Source organism: Carettochelys insculpta, chromosome 2 (assembly GCF_033958435.1).
Source record: "Carettochelys insculpta isolate YL-2023 chromosome 2, ASM3395843v1, whole genome shotgun sequence".
Lineage (NCBI taxonomy): Eukaryota > Metazoa > Chordata > Testudines > Carettochelyidae > Carettochelys > Carettochelys insculpta.
In genome coordinates this window covers 88866486-88888523 of record NC_134138.1, presented here as the reverse complement: position 1 = coordinate 88888523, position 22038 = coordinate 88866486, and the positions used below count along the sequence as shown (strand labels likewise).

At 46.4% G+C, this 22038-nt stretch overlaps 2 protein-coding genes across 8 annotated transcripts in view; both read right to left on the bottom strand.

The window, feature by feature from the left end:
• Nucleotides 1-9825, bottom strand: part of SLC35D4 (solute carrier family 35 member D4) — a 92907-nt gene extending 83082 nt beyond the window's left edge. For 3 of the 4 annotated variants that reach the window (XM_074987330.1, XM_074987334.1, XM_074987333.1), the window contains exon 1: nt 9661-9825. In XM_074987330.1, the coding sequence (XP_074843431.1) occupies nt 9661-9732 (72 nt within the window). In that variant the 5' untranslated portion in view covers nt 9733-9825. Of the gene's footprint in view, nt 1-2507; nt 2704-9660 lie in introns of all 4 variants that reach the window. The other variant, XM_074987332.1, reaches the window with a different exon arrangement.
• A 1759-nt stretch (nt 9826-11584) lies between these two features.
• On the bottom strand, nt 11585-21985 carry LOC142008594 (uncharacterized). Of its 4 annotated transcripts, XM_074985827.1 has the most exons (4): nt 21765-21907; nt 17789-17853; nt 17153-17268; nt 11585-12887 (listed from the first exon to the last, which is right to left on the bottom strand). In XM_074985827.1, the coding sequence occupies exons 3-4, from the start codon at nt 17222-17224 to the stop codon at nt 11643-11645; spliced, it is 1317 nt and encodes a 438-aa protein (XP_074841928.1). In that variant the 5' UTR covers nt 17225-17268; nt 17789-17853; nt 21765-21907; the 3' UTR covers nt 11585-11642. The 4 variants fall into 4 exon arrangements, with proteins under 4 accessions (XP_074841928.1, XP_074841927.1, XP_074841926.1 ...); XM_074985826.1 differs by lacking the exon at nt 17789-17853 and having other exon boundaries at nt 21858-21985; XM_074985825.1 differs by lacking the exon at nt 17789-17853.
• Nucleotides 21986-22038: the final 53 nt, after the last annotated feature.

Genomic DNA, 22038 nt, shown 5'->3' with positions numbered 1-22038 from the left:
CAGTATTCTGTGCTGCTATTTAGCTGTAATTTACCCCTAAATGTTTTCTAAGAACCCAGTAAGGAGTTGAAGGGTTGGTAATGCTACTAGACAATATTGGTCTCCCGTGGTGTGGCAAATTCTCTGGTTTGACACTGGTCAGATCCCAAAGGGGCCAGACTAGAGATGTTCAACCTGTACTAGTATTTGAAAAGTGCTTTGGAAATGAAACATGCGACTGAAGAAGTGGAATTTGTGTCTTAAGAATGGGATGTGGGTCCTATGGTGATTTTCCACATATGTGCCTCTGCAAATAAGAAGCTAACGTCTGCCCTCACTTATGGCTATGTAGCACCTAATTACTTACTATGACAAGGTATATAAAAACAACCGCAGTAAAGGGGAGGAAGGAGTTAACTTTTTTCAAAAAGGAGGAAAAATACCACACCACCAAAAACATAACACAAGAAGTAGCCAGTGTGGAAGGGAGGAGCAGACACATGGGCTGTATTAAGTAGTAAGGCTTATTGGTGAGAACTCTTAAAGATTTAAATAAAACTCTTGATGAGGATCTCATGCTGGTGAGCCTTAGCAACTGAGCCTGAAATGTGGCTGGACCCGGACAACTTTCAGTGGAATCATATGAGGAAATTTTTTGCCCTGTGCTAGCACTACAGCCATGTCCTTTTACAAGTTACCTCACTGGCATTAACTGAGTTTTAAGCATGTGAGCGTGCCCAGTTACTGCACTGCAGTATCTCATCTAGCTCAGTTAGTCCAGATTAGGTTCCTAGCTAGAATATGGGATAACATAATCCAGACTCGCTACTGACATAATTTTTTAATGTGTCTACACTAGCAAGAGGGCTCTTTCAAAAGATCAGGCAGATCATCTACACACAAAAAGCGTTCTTTCAAAAGTAAATTGAAAGAATGCAGCGCTCTTTTCAAAATCACTCTTCCTTTCCCACTTCAGGAAGAGCACCCCTCTTCAAAAGCTTCTTTTCAAAGAAAACATGTAGATGCTCCACAGGCCCTTTCTTCTGAAAGAGCAGTCCTCGTAGGGCCTGATTTTTTGATCCCCACTCCGTTCTTTTGAAAGAGCAGGGACTATGTGGACAATCTCTTTCAAAAGAGCAGATCACACTTTTGATCCACTTTTTTGTGGGTGGAGGCTCTCTTTCAAAAGAAGTTCTTTTGGACGAGATCTTCTGCAAGGGCTTCTTTCAACAGACCTCTGTAGTGTAGATGTAGCCACAGAGCCCAAAGATGCATGTCTTTGGTTGAAACCACAGGCACCAAACTTAACCAACATATGTAAGCAAAACCTTCCATTCCTTCTCATGATTCTTATAAATAAAAATTCCACATAGAATGGTAAAACTTAAGAGAATTGAAAACCTAGTTGATCATCCAATCCACTATACTTTCCATTCACATACACACTTGACCAGTACGCGTTCTAAAATTGGGTATTGAAAAGTTTCAGATATTTTGTTATGTAGCTTGCCAGCACGGACTGTGTATGCAAGGGCAGCCTCCATCCACAAAACTAAACTCAGCTGTTCAGCCAGCACTGTTATGCCTCTCCCAGATCAGGTATAACGTCTCTGTCAACAGTGTTTTGTCGACAGAGTGCCCATGTAGACACTTCTGTTGAAAGACAGGGCTTCCGGTTCCCCAAGCAGCCTCGTTTGCAGAGCTTCCGATCAGCCATTCTGTTGACAGAGGACAGGGCAGTCCAGCTGCTTTCTGTTGACAGAACAGTTTGTTCTTTCAAGCTGCTTTTATGTGTGGACACAGTCTGTTGACAGAGGGACTGCCAAGGTTTCTCTGTGGACAGTGACCACTGTCAACAGAGGCTGCCTGTGTAGACGTAGCTGTAGTGAAACTAAATATATACTCTGAGCTGCCTTTTCACATGTGATATGAATAAATATGCCTTTTTTTTTCCAACTAAATAATTGCAAGTTAGGTTGTAACAATGTAAATGAAAGCAGAATTTAGCCCTGGGGATGAAATGTAACTAACGAACCTACTGATGTATTAGCCAGAAAATAATCCAGCTTTCAGTCTTAACAACAGGTGCTCTGTAATGTCAGTAGCAAAAACATATTGGCATAATCTGGGAAGGCTCTGAGAAAAACTCAGCACCGTGCCTTTAATGGACATGGAGAGTGTGAGCGTCTTGTAGGAATTGGCCTCTATATTTTGTTACTAAAGAAATTACTTCAATACATATTGGGAGAAGGACTGAGTAAGAAAGTGGTGTTTTATAACTACTTTTCGGAGTTGATACACATCTATAAAGCACAAGTGTATTTCCTTCCTTCCTTCCTTCTCTGGTTCATGCAGTGCTTGGGACATATGAAAATGCCTTATTCTGATGATCTTCAAATTCCTGCATTAAAGCCAGAAGCAATTTTTAGGTGTGTGAGGGAGTTCCATTTATTTACCCAAGCCCTTTCTCCAGCTCAAGACCATTTAGATACAATACAGATGCTCTTTTGGCCCCTTTCAGTTCCTACCTGCAACTTCAAACTTCCTTGTCATTCTTAACAGAATGTGAGACAAACGAAGAAGCATGAGGTGGTGGTGGGGAGGGGTGGCTTTACACTGTGTCTTCATGAAAAGCTACATTACTCTCCCAAGGACTTCTGGCTTTTGTTGTACAAAGATGTTTCTTCTTGCAAGGTATCTGCACCTGTGCCTCAGATGCACTCTCTGGCAGAGAAGATAAGAATAGGCTATCATAATTCCCCACCACTGCACACACAGTTATGTAACATCCAGAATGGAAACTGGGATTGCTTTGGATGTCACTTCTCTCAATGTTGCCACTAGAATTCCAATGGCTTCAGTGTAATTCTGCTAGTTTTCACCAGTCTCATTGACAGCAGAATCAGACTTACATACTTACTAATGCCATCAACCCTGGGCTAAACCTGTGAAACTTGTGAAATTACAACCATGTAATACACAAACTCAGGTACTCAGGAAACAAGACAGTTTCAGAAAAAATTTTGGTTATAAAAATTCTCATCCACAATGTGTACTCTGGCATATTTTTCTTTCTATTTCTTCGCTGGTGTCATTGGAACTTCCATAAGAGAGCACAATGCAAAGCAGATTTAAGCTCTTGATTTATAGGTTAACGAGGCCAAAACGGATACTAAGCTTTGCTTAGCTCCTCCGATCGTGCTTTAGAACCTTATCGGTTTTGTATTGGATAAGGTACCTTGGTGTTTGCAATATTCCCCCACCCCCATGAGTGTTGCAACTATTAAGCTGTTATTCTGTTTTTAATGACACCTAAGCCGCGTCTACACGTGCACGCTACTTCGAAGTAGCCGCGCCAACTTCGAAATAGCGCCCGTCACAGCTACACGTGTTGGGCGCTATTTCGAAGTTAACATCAACGTTAGGCGGCGAGACGTCGAAGTCGCTAACCCCATGAGGGGATGGGAAGTGCCCTACTTCGACGTTCAACGTCGAAGTAGGGAACGTGTAGGCGTTGCGCGTCCCGCAACATCGAAATTGCGGGGTCCTCCATGGCGGCCATCAGCTGAGGGGTTGAGAGACGCTCTCTCCAGCCCCTGAGCTCAATGGTGGCCGTGTGGAGCGGCCCCTTAAAGCTCCCCGCCCCCTCCCTTCCTGTGCAGGAAGCTGAGAGAATGTGCAGGCGGCAGCCCAGACACGTGGCCAGCCTGCACGTCCCTCAGCCGCCACAGACACCCCCCCCTAGCTGCGATGGCCGCACACCAGTCCCCTAAGCGCCCTCAGGGGACCCCCCCCCAAGGGGAGCCAGGGCTCCCAGCCCAGCAGCCAGGTGGGGAAGTGGCAGCGGGGCCCCTCCTGGACAGAGGCCGAGCTTCGGGACCTGCTGGGGCTCTGGAGCGAGGAGGAGGTGCTCCAGGTAATGGGGAGCAAGAGGCGGAACGCGGATGCGTTCGCTCTGCTGGCCGAGGGCCTGGCCGCCCGGGGTCACCCTGCCCGCACTCCAGATCATGTCCGGAGTAAAGTGAAGGAGCTGCGGCAGGGTTACGCACGGGCCCGGGATGCGGCCGGCCGATCTGGGGCCACCCCGTCACTTGCCCCTTTTACAGGGAGCTCAGGGACATCCTGGGCCCCCGGCACACCTCCTCCCCTCCGGCCACTCTTGATACCTCGGCCGAGGAGCCCCAGCAGGCTCCAGAGGCGGAGTCCACCCCGGAGGCAAGCCCCGCACCCCGGGGCACCGGAGGAGGAGGAGGAGGAGGGGGAGTCCTCCGCCAGTGACACCGGCCTCCAGATCATCCTGCCATCCAGGAGCTCCAGCCAGGCGTCCACCCCCCGGGTGTCCCCCGACCGTGGGAGTGGACCGTCAGGTATGTACCCCCCCGGTGCACACCCCCGGGGTTGAGGGGCGGGGGTAATAGATATGACCAGGGCCCTCCACATGCCCAGATGACCACGGCCCCAAGGACAGCAGTGGCTTGTCCCTCACAGGAGTGCATCAGCCCCTGCCCCGCCAGCATGACAGTGCCATGCCCCATCCCCGGGGCTGAGGGGAGCGGAACTTCTAAGGTCCCCCCAGGGGGAGGGGGTGGGACACCCAGCAGCAGCAGCAGCAGCAGCAGCAGCAGCAGCATGTGATGGAGTGGGGGGAGTGCAAATGCGAGACTCAGACTACATATGAGAAACAAGCAGAATAGCTCCCAGTGGCTAAGGATGATCCTGGGGCTACAACTGGCAGGTTACACCTCTGCCCTGAACAAAGAGGAGGGAGGAGCCGAGCTGGGTTTGAATCGAGGGTGGCAGTTAGAGGCTAGGGGAAGGGAGAGCTAGAAGGCAGCCAGCCTGAGGAGGGGGAAAGCTACACCCCAGAGGGGCACCCCTCGGGGTCTTCTCCCCAGGACAGGTTGGAAGGACTGTCTCTGACTGCTGTACTGTTGCTTCTGTGAGAAACTGAGCATCTGTTGCCTAATAAACCTCCTGTTGTACCTGCTGAGTGAGAGTCACTCCTGCCAGCGGACGGGGTGCAGTGCAGGGGGACTCCTGAACCCATCACAGCAGCATCTCCCGGGGATGGGGATGGGGAACCTGCAGCAGAGGGGTGGGGGGACAAGGGCCACGGCTCGGGGCCCACACTAACGGCTGTCTCCACTCTTCTTCCCCCCCTCCTGCGTTCCACAGCTGCACCATCGGAAGGACCGGAGAGCGCCGGCGAGGTGTCAGTGGTCCCGGACAGCCCTCCGGGGCCATCACTCCAGGCCAGCCCCTCGGTGGAGGACCGACCAGCCCCACGGCAGGGATGACGGCGGACCCAGCACCGCCAGCTGACAGCAACGGACCCCCAGCTGCTGGCCCTCCACCGTCGGCAGCTGGAGGTTGCCGAGCAGCGGCTGCGGGTGGAGGAACGCCACCTCCAGCTGCAGGAGCGGGTGCTGGCCTGGCACCACGAGGCATGGGGGGCCAACATGCAGACCTTCAACTGTATCGCGGACTACCTGGCCCCCCATGCCGCGCCGGCCGCCGCTGTACCCGCCCTGCCTGCTCCACCTGCTGCGCCGTCCGCCGTCACACCACCACCCACCACCGAGGGCCCTTCCGCTGAGGGGGACCTGGGGTCAGCTGACACCCGCCAGCCGTATCTCCCGGTCCGCCTGGCCCCCAGCCAGCCCCGGCCAGGGCTGAGGCCAAGGCGGGGATCCCGGCCGCCCACCCCCAGCGCTGGACTTTAGGGGGTGTGGGGCCCAGGACATTGCCCCCCCTCCCCCTTTGTATATATTCCCCCCAGTTTTAAGTTAGTTTGTTGTAAATAGTTTGTATATTTGACCCGTTACTATGCTGATCCTTACCCCCCCAAGTAAAAAGTTCTCCCCTTCCTTGTCTTCCCCTTTCATCTTATCCCTATTTATAATACATACATATATAAGTTAGATTTTGCCTGTAAATAGTTAGTCTTGTTGATAATAACAATAAGAGTTCTACAGATATTTGAGTTGACGAACAACTGTCTGCTTTTATTTACAAGAAAAGTTGGGGGGGGGTGCTCTTGGGTGCTCTGTGGTGTGGGCATAGGGGCAGGGAGTATTGTGGAGGATGGGGGGGTAGTGGGGGGCCTGCCAGCGTTCACCCCGCGGCCTCATCGAACTGGGCCCGCAGGGCCTCCCGGACCCGGGTCCCTTGGGGGTCCACCTGGCGACTGGGGGCAGCGGGTGGCTGCACATCAGCCCTGCCGGCCTCCACAGCCCAGCCCTGAAAGAAGGCCTCCCCCTTGCTCTCCACGAGGTTGTGTAGGGCGCTGCACGCACCCACAATCTGGGGGATGTTGGTGGGGCCCGCATCAAGGCGGGTGAGGAGACACCTCCAGCGCCCTTTGAGGCGGCCAAATGAGCGCTCCACCACCTGGTGCGCGTGGTTCAGGCGCTGGTTGAAGCGCTCCTGGCTGGCAGACAGATGGCCCGTGTACGGGTGCATGAGCCAGGGCCGGAGGGGGTATGCCACATCTGCGATGACGCAGAGGGGCATGGTGGTGTCCCCCACAGGGATCTCCCGCTGGGGGATGTAGGTCCCCGCCTCCAGCCAGCGGCACAGGCCCAAGTGCCGGAATACCCGGGTGTCGTGGGTGCTGCCAGCCCAGCCCACATAAATGTTCAAGAAACGGCCCCGGCTGTCCACCAAGGCCTGGAGGACCACTGAGTGGTAGCCCTTCCTGTTTAAGTAGCCTCCTCCACTGTGTTCCGGGGCGCGGATGGGGATGTGAGTCCCATCCAGAGCCCCGAAGCAATTGGGGAAGCCCAGGGTGGCAAAGCCCGCGATGGCGGCATCCAGGTCCCCAAGCCTCACGAGCCTGTGGAGGAGCAGGGCGTTGATGGTGCAGACGACCTGCAGGGGAAGCACATGGGAGAGCACCAATGAGGGGTGTGCAGGGTGTGTGTGGCCCTCCCCTGCCAGGGTCCCCCTACCCCCCCGGCCAGGGCCTCCCTCCCCCCCCCCCGCCTCCCCTGCCAGGACTGCCTCCCTCACCTCCCCTGCCAGGGCTGCCTCCCCCTCCCCCCGTGGGTCCTCTTACCTCCATGAGGACAGCCCTGACAGTGGCCTTGCCGACGCCAAACTGCTGGCCCACAGATCGGTAGCTGTCTGGAGTGGCCAGCTTCCAGACAGCGATACCGACCCATTTCTCGACGCTGAGGGCACGCCGCATGAAGGTGTCCTGGTGCCTGAGTGCGGGGGTGAGCCACTGGCATAGCTCCAGAAATGTCTGCCGGCTCATGCGAAAGTTCCTGAGCCAGCGGTCGTCATCCCACTCCCCAAGCACCAGCCGCTCCGACCAGTTGGTGCTCGTGTGGTAGCTCCACAGCCGGCGGCGTGTGCGGTGGGGGGGGGGCGACGGGGTGCTGCAGGGTTGGGGGTTGCGTCCTCCTCCCCTGCGGGCAGCTCCTCCTCTGTGGCAAGGAGGTGCTCAGCTGCCTCCTGCATGGCATGGAGCAGGGCGAGCACTGCTCCTGCAGGGGCGGCTGGGTGGACCTCTGGCTGCTGCTGCTGCTGCTGCTGCTGCTGCTGGGGGTCCATGACTGCGTCTCTCGAGGTGTGCGTGCCTATGGCTCTGCAGACCGCGTGCTGTGCAGGCTGCGTGTGTATGGGAGGGGCCCTTTAAGGGAGCGGCTAGCTGTTGCCCCGGAAGCGCTAGTCAGCCCTGTGACCCTGTCTGCAGCTGTTCCTGGCACCCTTATTTCAATGTGTGCTACTCTGGTGTGTAGACGTTCCCTCGTAGCGCCTATTTCGATGTGGTGCTGCCCAACGTCGACGTTGAACGTCGATGTTGCCAGCCCTGGAGGACGTGTAGACGTTATTCATCGAAATAGCCTATTTCAATGTAGCGTGCACATGTAGACGTAGCCCTACTGTGCCTTCTGGTATACACTTAATCTTGCGTCAAAAAGGATAAGGATGAGATGATGTAACAGGTCTTTAACACCTCCGCTTCCTATGTTTGTCAGACAGCTAACAAAGGTATTACAGGTCTATCGTACTAACGCTGTCAATGCAATGCTCTGTAGCTAGCATTTTTATTTGGATTGCAGAGGCCCTTCCTTTGCTCTTAAAAGCAGGATATTGCTATTTACATAACTTGAACATGTACTTACTTACACATCTGTGAAAATACAGTCAGCTGAATTAAGCTGAAGTGTGCATGCAATCATGGACAATCATACACCCACAACGCCAAATAGAGACCTACTAGCACTTTAGCTGAGAAGCAGGGATTTAATTTATGTTGCAGCAAGGCTTGCCAACCCTCCAATATTGGCATGGAGTATCCCTGAATCCGTATCAATCTTGCAGTGACTGTTGAAACCAATCCTGGAGATTTTAATAGGGTATTTTGAGAAAATAAGATTACGTCATGTTAGGGGAAAAAAAATCTCTTGGTATAACTTTAGTCCGAGTTGGCAGCCCTACCTGCAGCTCTAATTCTGGAGAGACTAGCAAACTTTTCCTAATCAGTATAGCTTTGATTGTGGGTTTTTTATTGCTATCAATGTTTGCTACTATAGGTTAACAGTTATAATATTTACAAGACTTTCATTGTATTCAAAGGATCCTCTGAGATGTGAGGCCCAAAATTACATCTACTTTTTTCTTTTTGATTACAATACATTAAGTGAGAGGATTTTTAAACATTTCAATTCTTATTAGGGGAGAAAAGTGGTAGAATCATAGAACACTAGGACTGGAAGGGACCTCGAGAGGCCATCGAGTCCAGCCCCCTGCCCCAATGGCAGGACCACAGCACTCATAACCAACACTATCCCAACAATAATGTTTAATGATTACATTAAGAAACCAGGAGATTGATTCTTATCTCATTTACCAGCTATAATTCCTCTAACTTCTGTGCAGTTACTCCTGCTTTACACTGGAAAAGATAGACAGATAACAGTCTTGTTTTAATTTCAACCTTCTGAAGAAGTTTTGTTTTTAAAGCGAAAAGAAATATACAGTGGCAGTGACACTTAAGTGAAAGTCCTGTACAGTAATCACAATAACTGTAATTAACACTTTAACTCTTCCCAGCTGCTCTCCCACAGAGCCACACTTCACTAGTTTGTCAGGGTCTTCATTCTTTGTAACCTACATATTTACACATAGTCCCTAAAACCTCCCATCACTTTCAGGTTTTCCAAATTTTCTTTTGACTTAACTTTCAATCTCTCTGCTGCCTGGGGGGGCAGGGCAGGGACTGGGTGTACTGAGTGAAGGAATTGTTGTAAATTATTGTTTCTTGACACTGGAAGATACAGCTGCAGAGATGCATCCTTTTAATATGGAGCGTGAATTTTCTCCAGGGCAATTTCTCATACACAGGGGCTGGAAATCTCAAAACTAAAAGTACCCCTTCCCTGTTCATCTGTCTGTGCACAAGAGCTATTTGCAAAGACGAAGGAGTTATGCTTGCAGCTAACCGTGCCCAGCTGGAGTCTCTCAGTTCTCAAGAGAACGGAAAGTGAAATCGCAGCTCCTCCTCTCTCAGCAGGCAAGAAAAGATGCTGAGAGCAGAAGGCAGTGCAGTTAGCCTCCCGCTGGCAGATCTGGGGCTCGGGGGGAAGCAAATCCAGCAAGGTGAATTTAAAAAAGAACGCTCAGGCAACCAATCAGTCAACACACACCAACTTGCAGTTCTCTCATCCTCACCTTGTTGGTGAAATAAGAAGCCAAATAGAAGAGACAGAAGAAGAGACCAGTTGCAGGTCTCTTTAAATACATCTGTCAAAGCATTTCCCCGGTTCGGGTGAGGAAGATGAGGCACTGGTTCTTCCTACTGTGATCAGCTGAAGCCAGTGCTCAGGAAACGGCCACCTGGAGTAGCTGCCATGACAGGGACACGTTGCTCTATGATTGCTCCAATAAGCACAAGAACAACCACCTAAGGAACTGCCTTCTTAAAGGGGCGATGCTCCCTTTGGCCCCAGGAAACGCATTCATGAGACGAGTGTTTAAGATGCTGCATGACTGCTGGTTTGTTTTGTTAGAATACAGGCTAACACGGTCACCTCTCTGCCTGCCCATCGCTAGCCGTGCTGCTGGCACTGAGCCGCGCGCTCCAGCGGGGTGTAAAAAAGAAATGCCTACGGGTTTGAAAATAAATGGCAACTCTCCCAGACCTTTGTTTGTGGCCAGTATTCTCTGGAATGTCGGGGGAGTTACATTCCTGCTCTGGAATTCTGTAGCCATTCCAGAATTATACCAGAGGTCATAATCTCTGTTAAGCGCCACTGGTTTGTTTACACAGTGAAATCCGGTATTTTCTTCTTTTTTTTTTTAAATCAGATTAGTTTAATCAAGTTTATGGTGCAAGATTGGAAACTTTTCTAAACACCCTTGGACATCTTTAAATCACGTTAGCTGCTGCTCCTGGCCTTGCGGCTGTATTTTTACCAGTCTAAACCTCTAAGTAGCAGCTTTAAAATGATAATAATTAAAAATAAATAAGTAAACCTGACACATTTCTTTCTTTTCAGCCCAAAAATATTAAAAATATTTGATTTTTCCAAAATCTCTCTCTCTCTCTCTCTCTCTCTCACACACACACACACCCCTAAGGCCCAGTGTGGGCAAGCTTCAGCCATGGCTCAGTGATAGCTTTTCTAGAGAGAAAAAGCATTGGCTTTGGTGGGTCTGAAGTAGGCGCTTGCTCCTACTGTGAAAGCAAGATTCATGTGTTCAAAACAGGCTATGTACCAGTCACTTCTAGCCCACAAAGAATTCAAGGCTGGAGCTACACTAGAGAGTTAAGTCAATTGTAGGTAAACAATTCTAGCTAAGGCAATTGCAGAGAATCAACTCATCTGCTATCGACTTACTGGGTGTCCACACAGAGGGAGGTGAATCGGAGAGTCACTCTCATTCACTTCCCTTACTCCTTGTTATGTCGAGCAGGGCAGGGTCAACTGCCGACCCCCAACAGTTTGATTTCACTCATCTCCAGTAGGTGCATGAAATAAAACTCTGTAAGATCGACCCTGAGCTGGTTGATCTTCCTGGTAGCGTAGACATACCCCGAAACATCTTAAGTGTAAGTGTAGCCTGGGTCTGTGGACGTAATTGGTACATCTGGCTTTCTAGTTGGAGGGATCAAAGCACTGTGTCATAAATTAAGTAAATAGTGTTTTGTAAGGGTTTTCTGAAATGACCAGATTAATTCTTGTGGCTTCAGCACTCACAAGGAATGTAGCCATCTCAAACTCATGCTGATCTTTATGTGGTAATATCATATTATCCTTTAAATGTATGTGTATGTCCATATGCTCATAGCTCAAGTGTTTACTGATAATAATGTAACAATTAGGGGAGACATACGGTAGACAAGGGACACAAATGTCAATATAAAAATTATCATAATAAGCTTCACAGCTGCTATACTTATACAGTATCTTTATCCTGCGGAAGTTAACCTGTGAAATTCCAAAAGTCTTTTGTACCATACCACACATCCATTATCATATTAAACTATCAGACAGTGCAAGAGGTTATGATGTATTAGAATGTACTGTTATAGGAAGGTTCTTTGTAGATCAGATATAATCACACTTCTTGCAATATGTATGTTAGCCATTTATTGAAGGAAACAGCAGTATAGTTCTGGGATAAAAATCATCCTTGTGCGATACAATCACTTAATTTTTACTGCTACAATCTAGCACTTTAAAAGAGTAATGCATAAATTGTTTAGCTGTGCAAATTGGATTCCCAGTCAAAATGACTTTTGTGATATTAGGATTCATCTTAAATGCATCATCCTCTATTTCACTTATATTGTTCATGGAGAGATCCAATAGTTCCAGATTAGCCATATTCTTAGTGAATGTTTGTGGTAAGATTTTTATGCCATTCCCACGCATAGTTAACTCCATCAGATTTTGAAGGCCTGAAAAAACGGGTGGTGTCTGGAGACAAGTATTGTCCAAATGCAGAAATTCTAGTTTAGTAGTATTTAAGAATAGATTTTTGGGAACATTACCAATACAATTTCCAGATAAATTAAGAACTTCTAGCTTATTCAGAACTGAAGGGAAGTTTGGAGGTAGCTCTGACAATAAATTACTAGACAGATCAAGTTTCCTTAAGGGAAACCTGCCAGCAAACAAGAGAGGTGGAATATTTTGGACTCTATTTTTAGAAATGGAAAAATGTTCTAGGTTGTGGAGGACTGTGAATATAGTATGTGATAGCTCAGTAAAATTATTATAATCAATCAGTAAATCATTAAGACTCTTCAGATTGTCAAACAAACCTTCAGGAAAATGGCTTATTTCATTGTGAGACAGAACAAGGATTTTAAGGTTAGGAATGGGATCAAAAACTCCCTGTGGTATGGTGGTGAGGTGGTTACCAGCCAACATTAAGGTATCGAGCTGGGAAAGCCCCACAAACATGGGAGTGAGCATCTTCAGCCTGTTATTAGAGAGGTCCAGATAGGTGAGTTTTTCTAGGGAGCTGAAAACTGTGCTGTCCAGAAGACCCAACCTATTTTCAGCTAAGTTTAACCAGACCAGTTTCTTCGTATTCCTGAACAAGTTTGATGGCAGCTCTGTGAAATTATTCCCAGAGAGATCCAGAGAGAGAATGCTCTTGCTGATATCATCAAAAGAGTCATTCTGAAGTGAGAGCTTGTTGTTCGCTAAACCAAGGAATGTGAGATTGAGAATGTGCTGAAACACTCCTGGAGAAATGACGGTTAAATGGTTGTCACTCAAGATCAATGTTTCTATTTTTTGCGTGATGCCATGTGGAACTTCATCTAACTTGGCCTGACGGCAATCCATGAGAGAGGTGGTGCATATACACATCTGGGGGCAGTCTGGCAGTGAAAGGCCATATCCAAAGAGCAGCAAAAACAGCACAGGGATCATTATTACAGCCTGCAGGGGAGAAAAGGGGAGAAAAGGGAATAAACCAACCAACAATTGTGAGCTCCTTCATTTGGGTGTTGTTTTCTTTTTAACAAGTAAGGCTATATATGTGACAATTTTTTCATCTACCTCTCACCACCAATGCCAATAATTTTCTGTAACTAAAACCACCTTTAACAACACTTAGGCTATGTCTACACTACAGCCATCTGTCAACAGAAGTTACTGTCAGAAGATATCCTCCGATGAAACTTCTGTTGACAGATTGCAGCCATGCAGAAAGGCAGATAAAAAAAGTGATCTTGTCTGTGGACAGAGAGCAGACAGACTGCCTGGCTGCTCTCTCAAAATAACGGTCAACCAGAAGCAAAGCAGACAGGGCTGCCTGGTCACCTGAAAGCCCTGTCTGTTGAGAGACGGCTCACCGGAGCATCCACATGGCATTTTTGTTGAAGGACTTAAGTCATTAAAGGTGTTCTGCCTTGTGGTGGGGAGGCACAAGTTTGTCGATAAAAGGGCCACATTCTGTCGGGGTACTGTCGACAAAATGTATTTTTGGTGTGGACACTCTGTGAGTTTTGTCGACAAAACTCTCTACTGCAGACGTAGCCTTACTGTTCAGCTGTTCCCGATCTGATCTGATCTGATTCAGAGACTGCTGGCAAACTTGCCACCACTAGCATCTTAAGGGTGATGAGTAGGGCGACCTTATCTCCCTGTCCCAAATATGGGACAGGGAGATATAAGGGGAAGGGCAGCTCCTCCTGGCTCCTACAAGCCCAGCGAGCCGGGAAGGAGATGGCAGCTGTCCGTCCTCCCCAAGCCCCAAGCTACAGTAAGCCCCCAGCACTTCCAGGAGCCTCAAGGAAGCAGCAGGGACGGGGCAGCTGCGGCTGCCAGCAGAAAATACGGGCCAATTAGTCCCTTTTAAAAAATAAGTAAGAATGCCTTTTTGGAGTCCCAAATACAGGACTATCCCACCAAAAATGGGACAGATGGTTACCTTAACAATGGAAATCGTGCCACTCCTGGAATAGGCTGAAATGTCAAATTGGAGCCAAAGTCTCTGCTTGTACATAAAATTGGTACCATTGCATTGACATTAATGGAACTGCATCATTTTACAGTAGCAAAGCATTTCACTTGTGATGTTTACTGTTCATGTTCTTCAATGGTGACTGCTATGGAACCTGCACATGTGTGCTAATGAAGGGAGATATTTTGGTGCTGTCTCTTGACAGATGGGCCTCCTAAAAAATTGAGATGCTTGCTTTTGTTCTTACTTGGATCAATATAAATCAGAACTCACTTCACTGAGGTCAGTGGTGTTACCCCAATGTAAAAGTAGTACAAAAAGAATTACAATTAGGCACAAAGTTTCTCCCATTTGAATGCAAACTCGGTGCATTCTGTTGGTTCCCTCTTTCTGTTTTCTAGCTGCAATCTTTCATTCACTGTTCATTCAGAACCAATGCCTCAGTTTCAGTTAAAAGACTTTTTACAATCTCTCATCAACTGTCGTAGTATTTTAGGAGGCAGGAAGGGACATTTTGAATCTCGCGATAGTAAAGTACAACTAAACAGTATCATGGGGACTTTCCACGGACTATTCATGGTCAGTCTGTCTAGTATTCTGCTGCGAGGATTTTTCTAGCTCGGAAATTATACCAGTATAACTAAACCATTATAATTCTCTGTGTGGATGCCCTTATTCTGGAACAAAACTGGTTTTTTCCTGTTTCTCATAGACTGGAAAAAGACACTCATACTGGAATAAGAGTATCTACAAAGGGACTTATACAGTAAACTCTTTCATATCCAGTAGCCTGAGGACTGGGAGGCTGTTGGACAGTCAAATATTTTGGATAATAGAGAAGTACACCTAACAATGTATACCTCTAAAGAAAAACAAGATTAGATACTAAGAAACAAACAAAAAAAATGTATGCAGCATACTTTATTTACCAACTACATTAATACTCCACACTGCAAATTTACACTGTATTTGCTGTATTTATTCATATTTACTTTCACTATGCTGTACTTATAGAAAACGTAACTAAAATTTACTTATGGTTAAAATGCTGGTTATCTGAGAGTACCGGATAATATAATGCTGGATATAAAAGAGTTTGCTAACTCACATAACTAGATTGCTTTAAATTCACATATCTACATAAAAACCCTACCTAAGCAACCCCTTATATTCTCATGGTATTCTTTGACTCCCATGTTTTTCTTTCCCTCTGCATATGCATACCTTTCATTGACATGAATAGAAGTTCTGTATATGTTGGCGGGAACACAGAACTGCGATCTCTCATGCAACTTGCAGACAAAATGTTACCCTATTCCCAAAGTTTGACAAGGTACCAATTGGTTTTGACTACAATATTAAATAAAAGTTATCAATCCTAAATTTAGCCACTAAATTTCAGTTTAAGAGATGTGATGTCTTTCCTCTAAAAACAATTTAAAGGGGACTTACAAAAATGGGAAAAAAAAGTTAGCATGCATATTTTTGCGTGCATGCTTGTTTATGGTGTGTTAAAAAAGCCTAAAAGGTTGAGTATGATTTTTAAATGATGCTTTTTCTGCCCTCCCCCTCCCCCTCCCCCTGTTTTGTTTCCCCCCATTAAATATGTATTGACACTCATTTTTTTTGCTGGAAGTCTTTGTGGATGACTGAAGAATTAGTGAGATTGATCTCACAAGAAAAACTAGAGTGAAATCTTAGCAGCCGAGAGGTGATTTTTAATCAGACTGTTCTATCACATCCCTATGTATTTAAAGAAAAGATGTTCTTAATATGCATTTAACTCAAATACCTGGCAAACAGCTGGTGAAATAGTCAAACACACCCACAGCTACAACAGAGGTATACAAAAGTTCCCTCTCCATTTCTATGATTCTCCTGGTATTTTTTAGTAAAAATAGTAAAGACAAGATTTTATGATCTGTTTTTAAAATATAGATGTAGATATAGATATGTTAGAAAAGCAAAGCAAATCCAAAAGCCTTTCAGAGCTCTGAACATAATCATTTTTGAAATTTTCATTTGGAGATTAACTTGAAGAAAACAAGAAAAAAAATCATCCATTTATGTTGACAACAAATATGCTGGATAAAAGAACTAAACTGGGTACATCTGTTTCTATTTTTAGACAAATCAGTGGCAAATTATACAAATTCACAAATGTGGGGGCACAAGCACCTGGTGGCTGGGCCTCACTCGCAAGGCAGAATGACCATACACTCCATCTTGGAACTCTATCATACAACGGCGGGAAGGTCTGAAGTCAGGCCAGCAGAAAGAAATCAGAAAGTTGACAAGTAGTTGGAGAGTCCCCAAAGAGACCATCCTGACAAGCAGATAGTAAGCCCCCAAAGAGAACAGCTGGGGCTAGTAGCTGGAAGCCCCCCAAAGAGAACATCTTGGTTGTGCAATATCAGAGGGTCTCGGGGGGCAGTTCAGAAAAAGACCAAGGACAGAGGAAATCTTGTAACATGTTCTGACAGGCCGGGAGGATAGAAAGCCCAAATTAGGTAACAAACACTTTAATTGGCCAGGTATCGAACCCCCAAGTAAGAAACAGTACAAAAGGTGATTTAGCAGGAATAAGGGTGTGGGCTCCTGGACACGAGGCGGAGGCTAGCAACTTCCAGTCCAGACAGCAGACCCCGGCCTGATCACCCGGACGTCACCACCACGAAAGGTCCCAACCAAGCTGTATCTCTGGCTTGAAGGGCCGCTGTAACGTAGTTGTTGGTGAGATGAGGGAGCATTGGATGTTACTGGTAAGTCACATGTAATCATATACAGCTATATGTAACCTAGTGTTTAGCCTATGCCAAATAAATAACTATATATATATATAACAAGTGTTAAGTAACTGTAGTTACGAATAAATGAATCAATCACTATCGGTAAATACCACCAGCTGGACTAGCTGGGGCTGTATAGAGAATTATTGGGACTTAGAACAGCCACAGGGCATTGTGGTGTTCACAATCGGAGTGTTATTGTTCCTGGTACTCATAATACTGTGGAAACCTAGGTTTTAAAGTAGATACACTGAATCACATATTGCTGCTACACTATAAGGCTGCTATAAAGGTGGGGTGGTCGTTCCCGGGCCACCCGACCCCCCACCCCGCTGTATCACACCCCACGCGCACCCACAGGACCCCGAGTAGATCGGCACATCGTCAACAAACAAATTTAAAATCAGTTTATAGCAAAATACTTCTAAACAAACGGCCAATATACTCACCTGAAATGTCTCTGTGTGTTCCTTTGGCAGAGAAATGTAACCAAAGCTCATTTCAGAAGCAGCAGTCTTCATTGCTCAACTTATGCTTGTTGGCGTAACTTGTTTATTGAGTAAGCCTTCCGGGAACCATGAGGGAAGAAGGAAGATGAAGAAACACAATAAAACTGTAAACACTTACATTTTACAACACCCCACCATGCTACAGTGGTTTGTGTTTTGTAAAAACCGCAGTCAAGTAGAAAAATAATACAGGATCTGTCCCACATAGCTACGATTAGCAGTGAGTCTTTTGTTACAAGCATGTTTAGATAGCACAGGACAAACAAAACAGCGCAAACACAGGAAGAGTAAATATTAAATAGACGTGGACACCTACATGCCCCAGTGATACACACATGAGAGATGTCAGATCCACTGTGTGACATATTGAAATATTAATTTAAAGAGGTCAAAATATAGTTTTAATGAGGTCATATCTGTTTATGAAGACAAAACATCTTTTTTCATTATGCCATCAATTCAACATGAATTACTTTTAATGTATCAAAAATTAAGATAATTTTACTGGCATCTATGAAAATGGCATAGTGAGCAATTAAAATATATTTGATTGCTGATATAACAATGTATCTTTACCTAACGTAATGTGAATTCAGTATGTTGCTTTCTGCGTTCCATAATACTTTGGTAAGATCCAAACCCTGAAGCATGAAATTAATTTCATTACCACAAGTAAGCACTGTGGGATAGTAATAAAGTTAAGCATGTGCATAAATGTTGTGTAGGTTCAGGGTCTTAAAGCTATGCTGTAACTGAAAAAAATATAAAAACTGGAAATGACAGCTCAAAATCAGATTCTCCTGTCTGTCTTAGCATTATATACATACATTCTCTTATCTTCTGGACTTACAATTTTATGGAGAATTTGCACATTTCAGTATTTATTTATCTTATTTATTTATCTGCATCCTTATTTTATGGTGACCACGATGACACTTTACATGTTCTACCATATGTTGTCTTTTGTCAAGGGCTGACGCAATGACATATTAAACTCAAAGATTAAAAAACAAATTGAATGAAGTTTTCAGGTAATTCCTGAGAAATAACAAATGGAATATCACTTGCATGTCATTTTTCCATACGATGTCACACAAATAAATACAAAATAAAATTAAAACATTGTACATTTATATAGCAGAACTTTTCACTACAAGTATACTGTACAAAAATGGAGGAAAGAATACTTTTTGGGGGGAGGTAAGGGCAAGAACAGCAATGTCTTACTAACTTATGAAAACAGCAGTGAAGGGTCCTGTGGCACCTTATAGACTAACAGAAAAGTTTTGAGCATGAGCTTTCCTGAGCACAGACTCACTTCATTAGATGCTGGTCTTGGAAATCTGCACAGCCAGGTATAGATAAGCCAGAGCAAGGGTGGGGATAACAAGGTTAGCTCAGTCAGCAAGGGTGAGGCTTACTACCTGCAACAGAAAAGTTTTGAGCATGAGCTTTCGTGAGCACAGACTCACTTCATCAGACGCTGGTCTTGGAAATCTGCAGGGCCAGGTATAAATAAGCCGAAGCAAGGGTGGGGATAACAAGCCTCACCCTTGCTGACTGAGCTAACCTTGTTATCTCCACCCTTGCTCTGGCTTATTTATACCTGGCCCTGCAGATTTCCAAGACCAGCATCAGATTTCCAAGACCAGCATTTGGGCCGTGTCTACACTAGCCCCAAACTTCGAAATGGCACGCAAATGGCCATTTCGAAGTTTACTAATGAAGCACTGAAATACATATTCAGTGCCTCATTAGCATGAGGGTGGCCACGGCGCTTCGAAATTGATGTGGTTCGCAGCCGCGTGGCTCATCCAGACGAGGCTCCTTTTCGAAGGGACCCCGCCTACTTTGAAGTCCCCTTATTCCTATGAGCAGATGGGAATAAGGGGACTTTGAAGTAGGCGGGTTCCTTTCAAAAAGGAGCCCCGTCTGAACGAGCCACACGGTGGCGAGCCGCGTCAATTTTGAAGCGCCACGGCCGCCCGCATGCTAATGAGGCGCTGAATATGTATTTCAGCGCTTCATTAGTAAACTTCGAAATGGCCATTTGCATGGCCATTTCGAAGTTTGGGGCGAGTGTAGACATAGCCCTGATGAAGTGAGTCCATGCTCACGAAAGCTCATGCTCAAAACTTTTCCGTTAGTCTATACGGTGCCACAGGACCCTTCGTTGCTGTTACAGATCCAGACTAACACGGCTACCCCTCCAATACTTAACTTATGAAAAGTGTCACTACTGAACAACCATACTTGTGCTGCAAAATTGGAATATGAGGCTCCTGTGAATCTATATATTCCAAATATATCAATTGAAGTAATGACAACTGTATTCCAGCTGAGTCCGAGTCTTAGGTAATTGAGCTCATGCATGGGCTAAGAATGTGAGTGAGAATTTGCATAAATGCAGTTTGTAATGACTATGTTAAATATGTTTAATTCCATTGAAGATACTGCTGAACATCATGGGAAATACAAGTGGAAGTTTTCTATTTTAAAATTAATTGTAGTTAATTATAAAAATATTATGAAATGTTGATATGTGGCGAGGTGCTTCAGTTATGTCTTATGTTATAGAACCCAAATGTGATATTTTTTAAAAAAAATCATGAATTTTGAGTTGATCACAAAATCTTTGAGGTCTGTTGCATGATTTTTGAAGTATGGGCACTGGCAATACTGCAGTTCTGTCTTCCACTTGGTGATAAGAGTAGCTCTTGCTTACTTTTTGGATGAGCAGGAGATGAAGAAAATATAAATAGCGACAAGAGAACACAGCAGGGAGGGAATGTGCCCTGAATAATACCTAAGGCATCCTTATCAGAGGAGTAGCCATATTAGTCTGTATCTACAAATACAAGGAGAAGTCCTGTGGCACCTTCTAGCCTAACACATATTAGCTGTGTCTACACGTGCATGCTACTTCGAAGTAGCGGCACTAACTTCGAAATAGCGCCTGTTGTGGCTACACGCATCGAGCGCTATTTCGAAGTTAACTTCGACATTAGGCGGCGAGACGTCGAAGTCGCTAACCTCATGAGGGGATCGGAATAGCGCCCTACTTCGACGTTCATCGTCGAAGTAGGGACCGTGTAGACGATCCGCGTCCCGCAACGTCGAAATTGGCGGGTCCTCCATGGCGGCCATCAGCTGGGGGGTTGAGAGATGCTCTCTCTCCAGCCCCTGCGGGGCTCTATGGTCACCGTGGGCAGCAGCCTTTAGCCCAGGGCTTTTGGCTGCTGCTGCGGCAGCTGGGGATCCATGCTGCAGGCACAGGGTCTGCAACCAGTTGTCGGCTCTGTGTATCTTGTGTTGTTTAGTGCAACTGTGTCTGGAAGGGGCCCTTTAAGGGAGCGGCTTGCTGTTGAGTCCACCCTGTGACCTTGTCTGCAGCTGTGCCTGGCACCCTTATTTCGATGTGTGCTACTTTGGCGTGTAGACGTACCCTCGCAGCGCCTATTTCGATGTGGTGCCGCACAACGTCGAAGTTGAACATTGACGTTGCCAGCCCTGGAGGACGTGTAGACGTTATTCATCGAAATAGCCTATTTCGATGTTGGCTTCACGTGTAGACATAGCCATTATGGAGCATAAACTTTCATGTGCACCAAACCTGCTTCGTCAGATGCAATCCTTGTCATCTTTGACTCCTTATCAACCTGTTGAATAGCATGGTAATGTTGGGCCAAGTGTTCATGTCCAGGCTAAAAAGTCTCAGGGCAGGCCCACACTACGGAGAAGGTCAAATTAAGGTATGTAATTTCAGCTATGTTAATTACATAACTAATGTCGACAAACCTGAATTCAGGTTTCTGCACCATCTCCACTAAGGCCATTTCTACACAGGCCACTTCCTTTGAAAGTGGCATGCTAATACACGGAGTGAAAGATACTAATGAGGTGTGGATGCAAGTTCCTCGTGCCTCGTTAGCATATTGTCATGTGATTTGGAGTCCAGAAGACCATTCTTCCGGACTCCAAAACGCCGTGTATAAGCACAGCCCCGAAGTCCTTCTTCCAGAGGCCCCTTCTTCCCCAAAATTTTTGGGAAGAAGCGGCCTCCGCAATAAGGACTTCCTTCCAGAAGCCCCCCTGGGGCCACGCTTCTACACGGTGTTTTGGAGTCCAGAAGAATGGTTTTCCAGACTCCAAATCACATGACATTATGCTAATGAGGCATGAGGAATTTGCATCCACACCTCATTAGCATCTTTTGCTCCATGTATTAGCATGCGACTTCTGAAGGAAGTGGCCTGTGTACAAACAGCCTAAGAGAGGACAATAGGAAACTGTGCTCCCCTCAACTTCCCTTACTCCTCACTGGGGGCAGGAGTACCCCAGTCAAAGGGAGGACCCTGCAAATTCCATTTATTGCATTCCCACTACAGCTACGTCTACACGAGCACACGACGTCGAAGTAGCCTATTTTGACGTAAGGACATCGAAATAGCCATGTCAGTCTGTATATGTACAAACAAGGAGGAGCCCTGTTGCACCTCAGAGGCTAATGAATAGTTTTATTAGGCCACAATCTTTCATGGCTAAAACCCACCATATCAAAATCTTCATGTTCTCCGTCCCTTTCCCCCGCCTCCGCCCTGCACTGCCCTGAGTGGCCAGCGCCGCGGCCCTATGGTTACATTACCAGGGCAGGTGCTGGGCGAGGGAAGGGTAGCTAAGACCGAGCGAGTCACAGGCCGGAGCGCAGCAGTGGGAAATGGAATGTCAGTGACGCAAGGGGTCAATGACATCACCGTCAGTAGGGTGTCAGAACAACGGAAGTACTCCTCCCGACCAATGGGAAGCCGGAGTTGAAGGTCACGGGG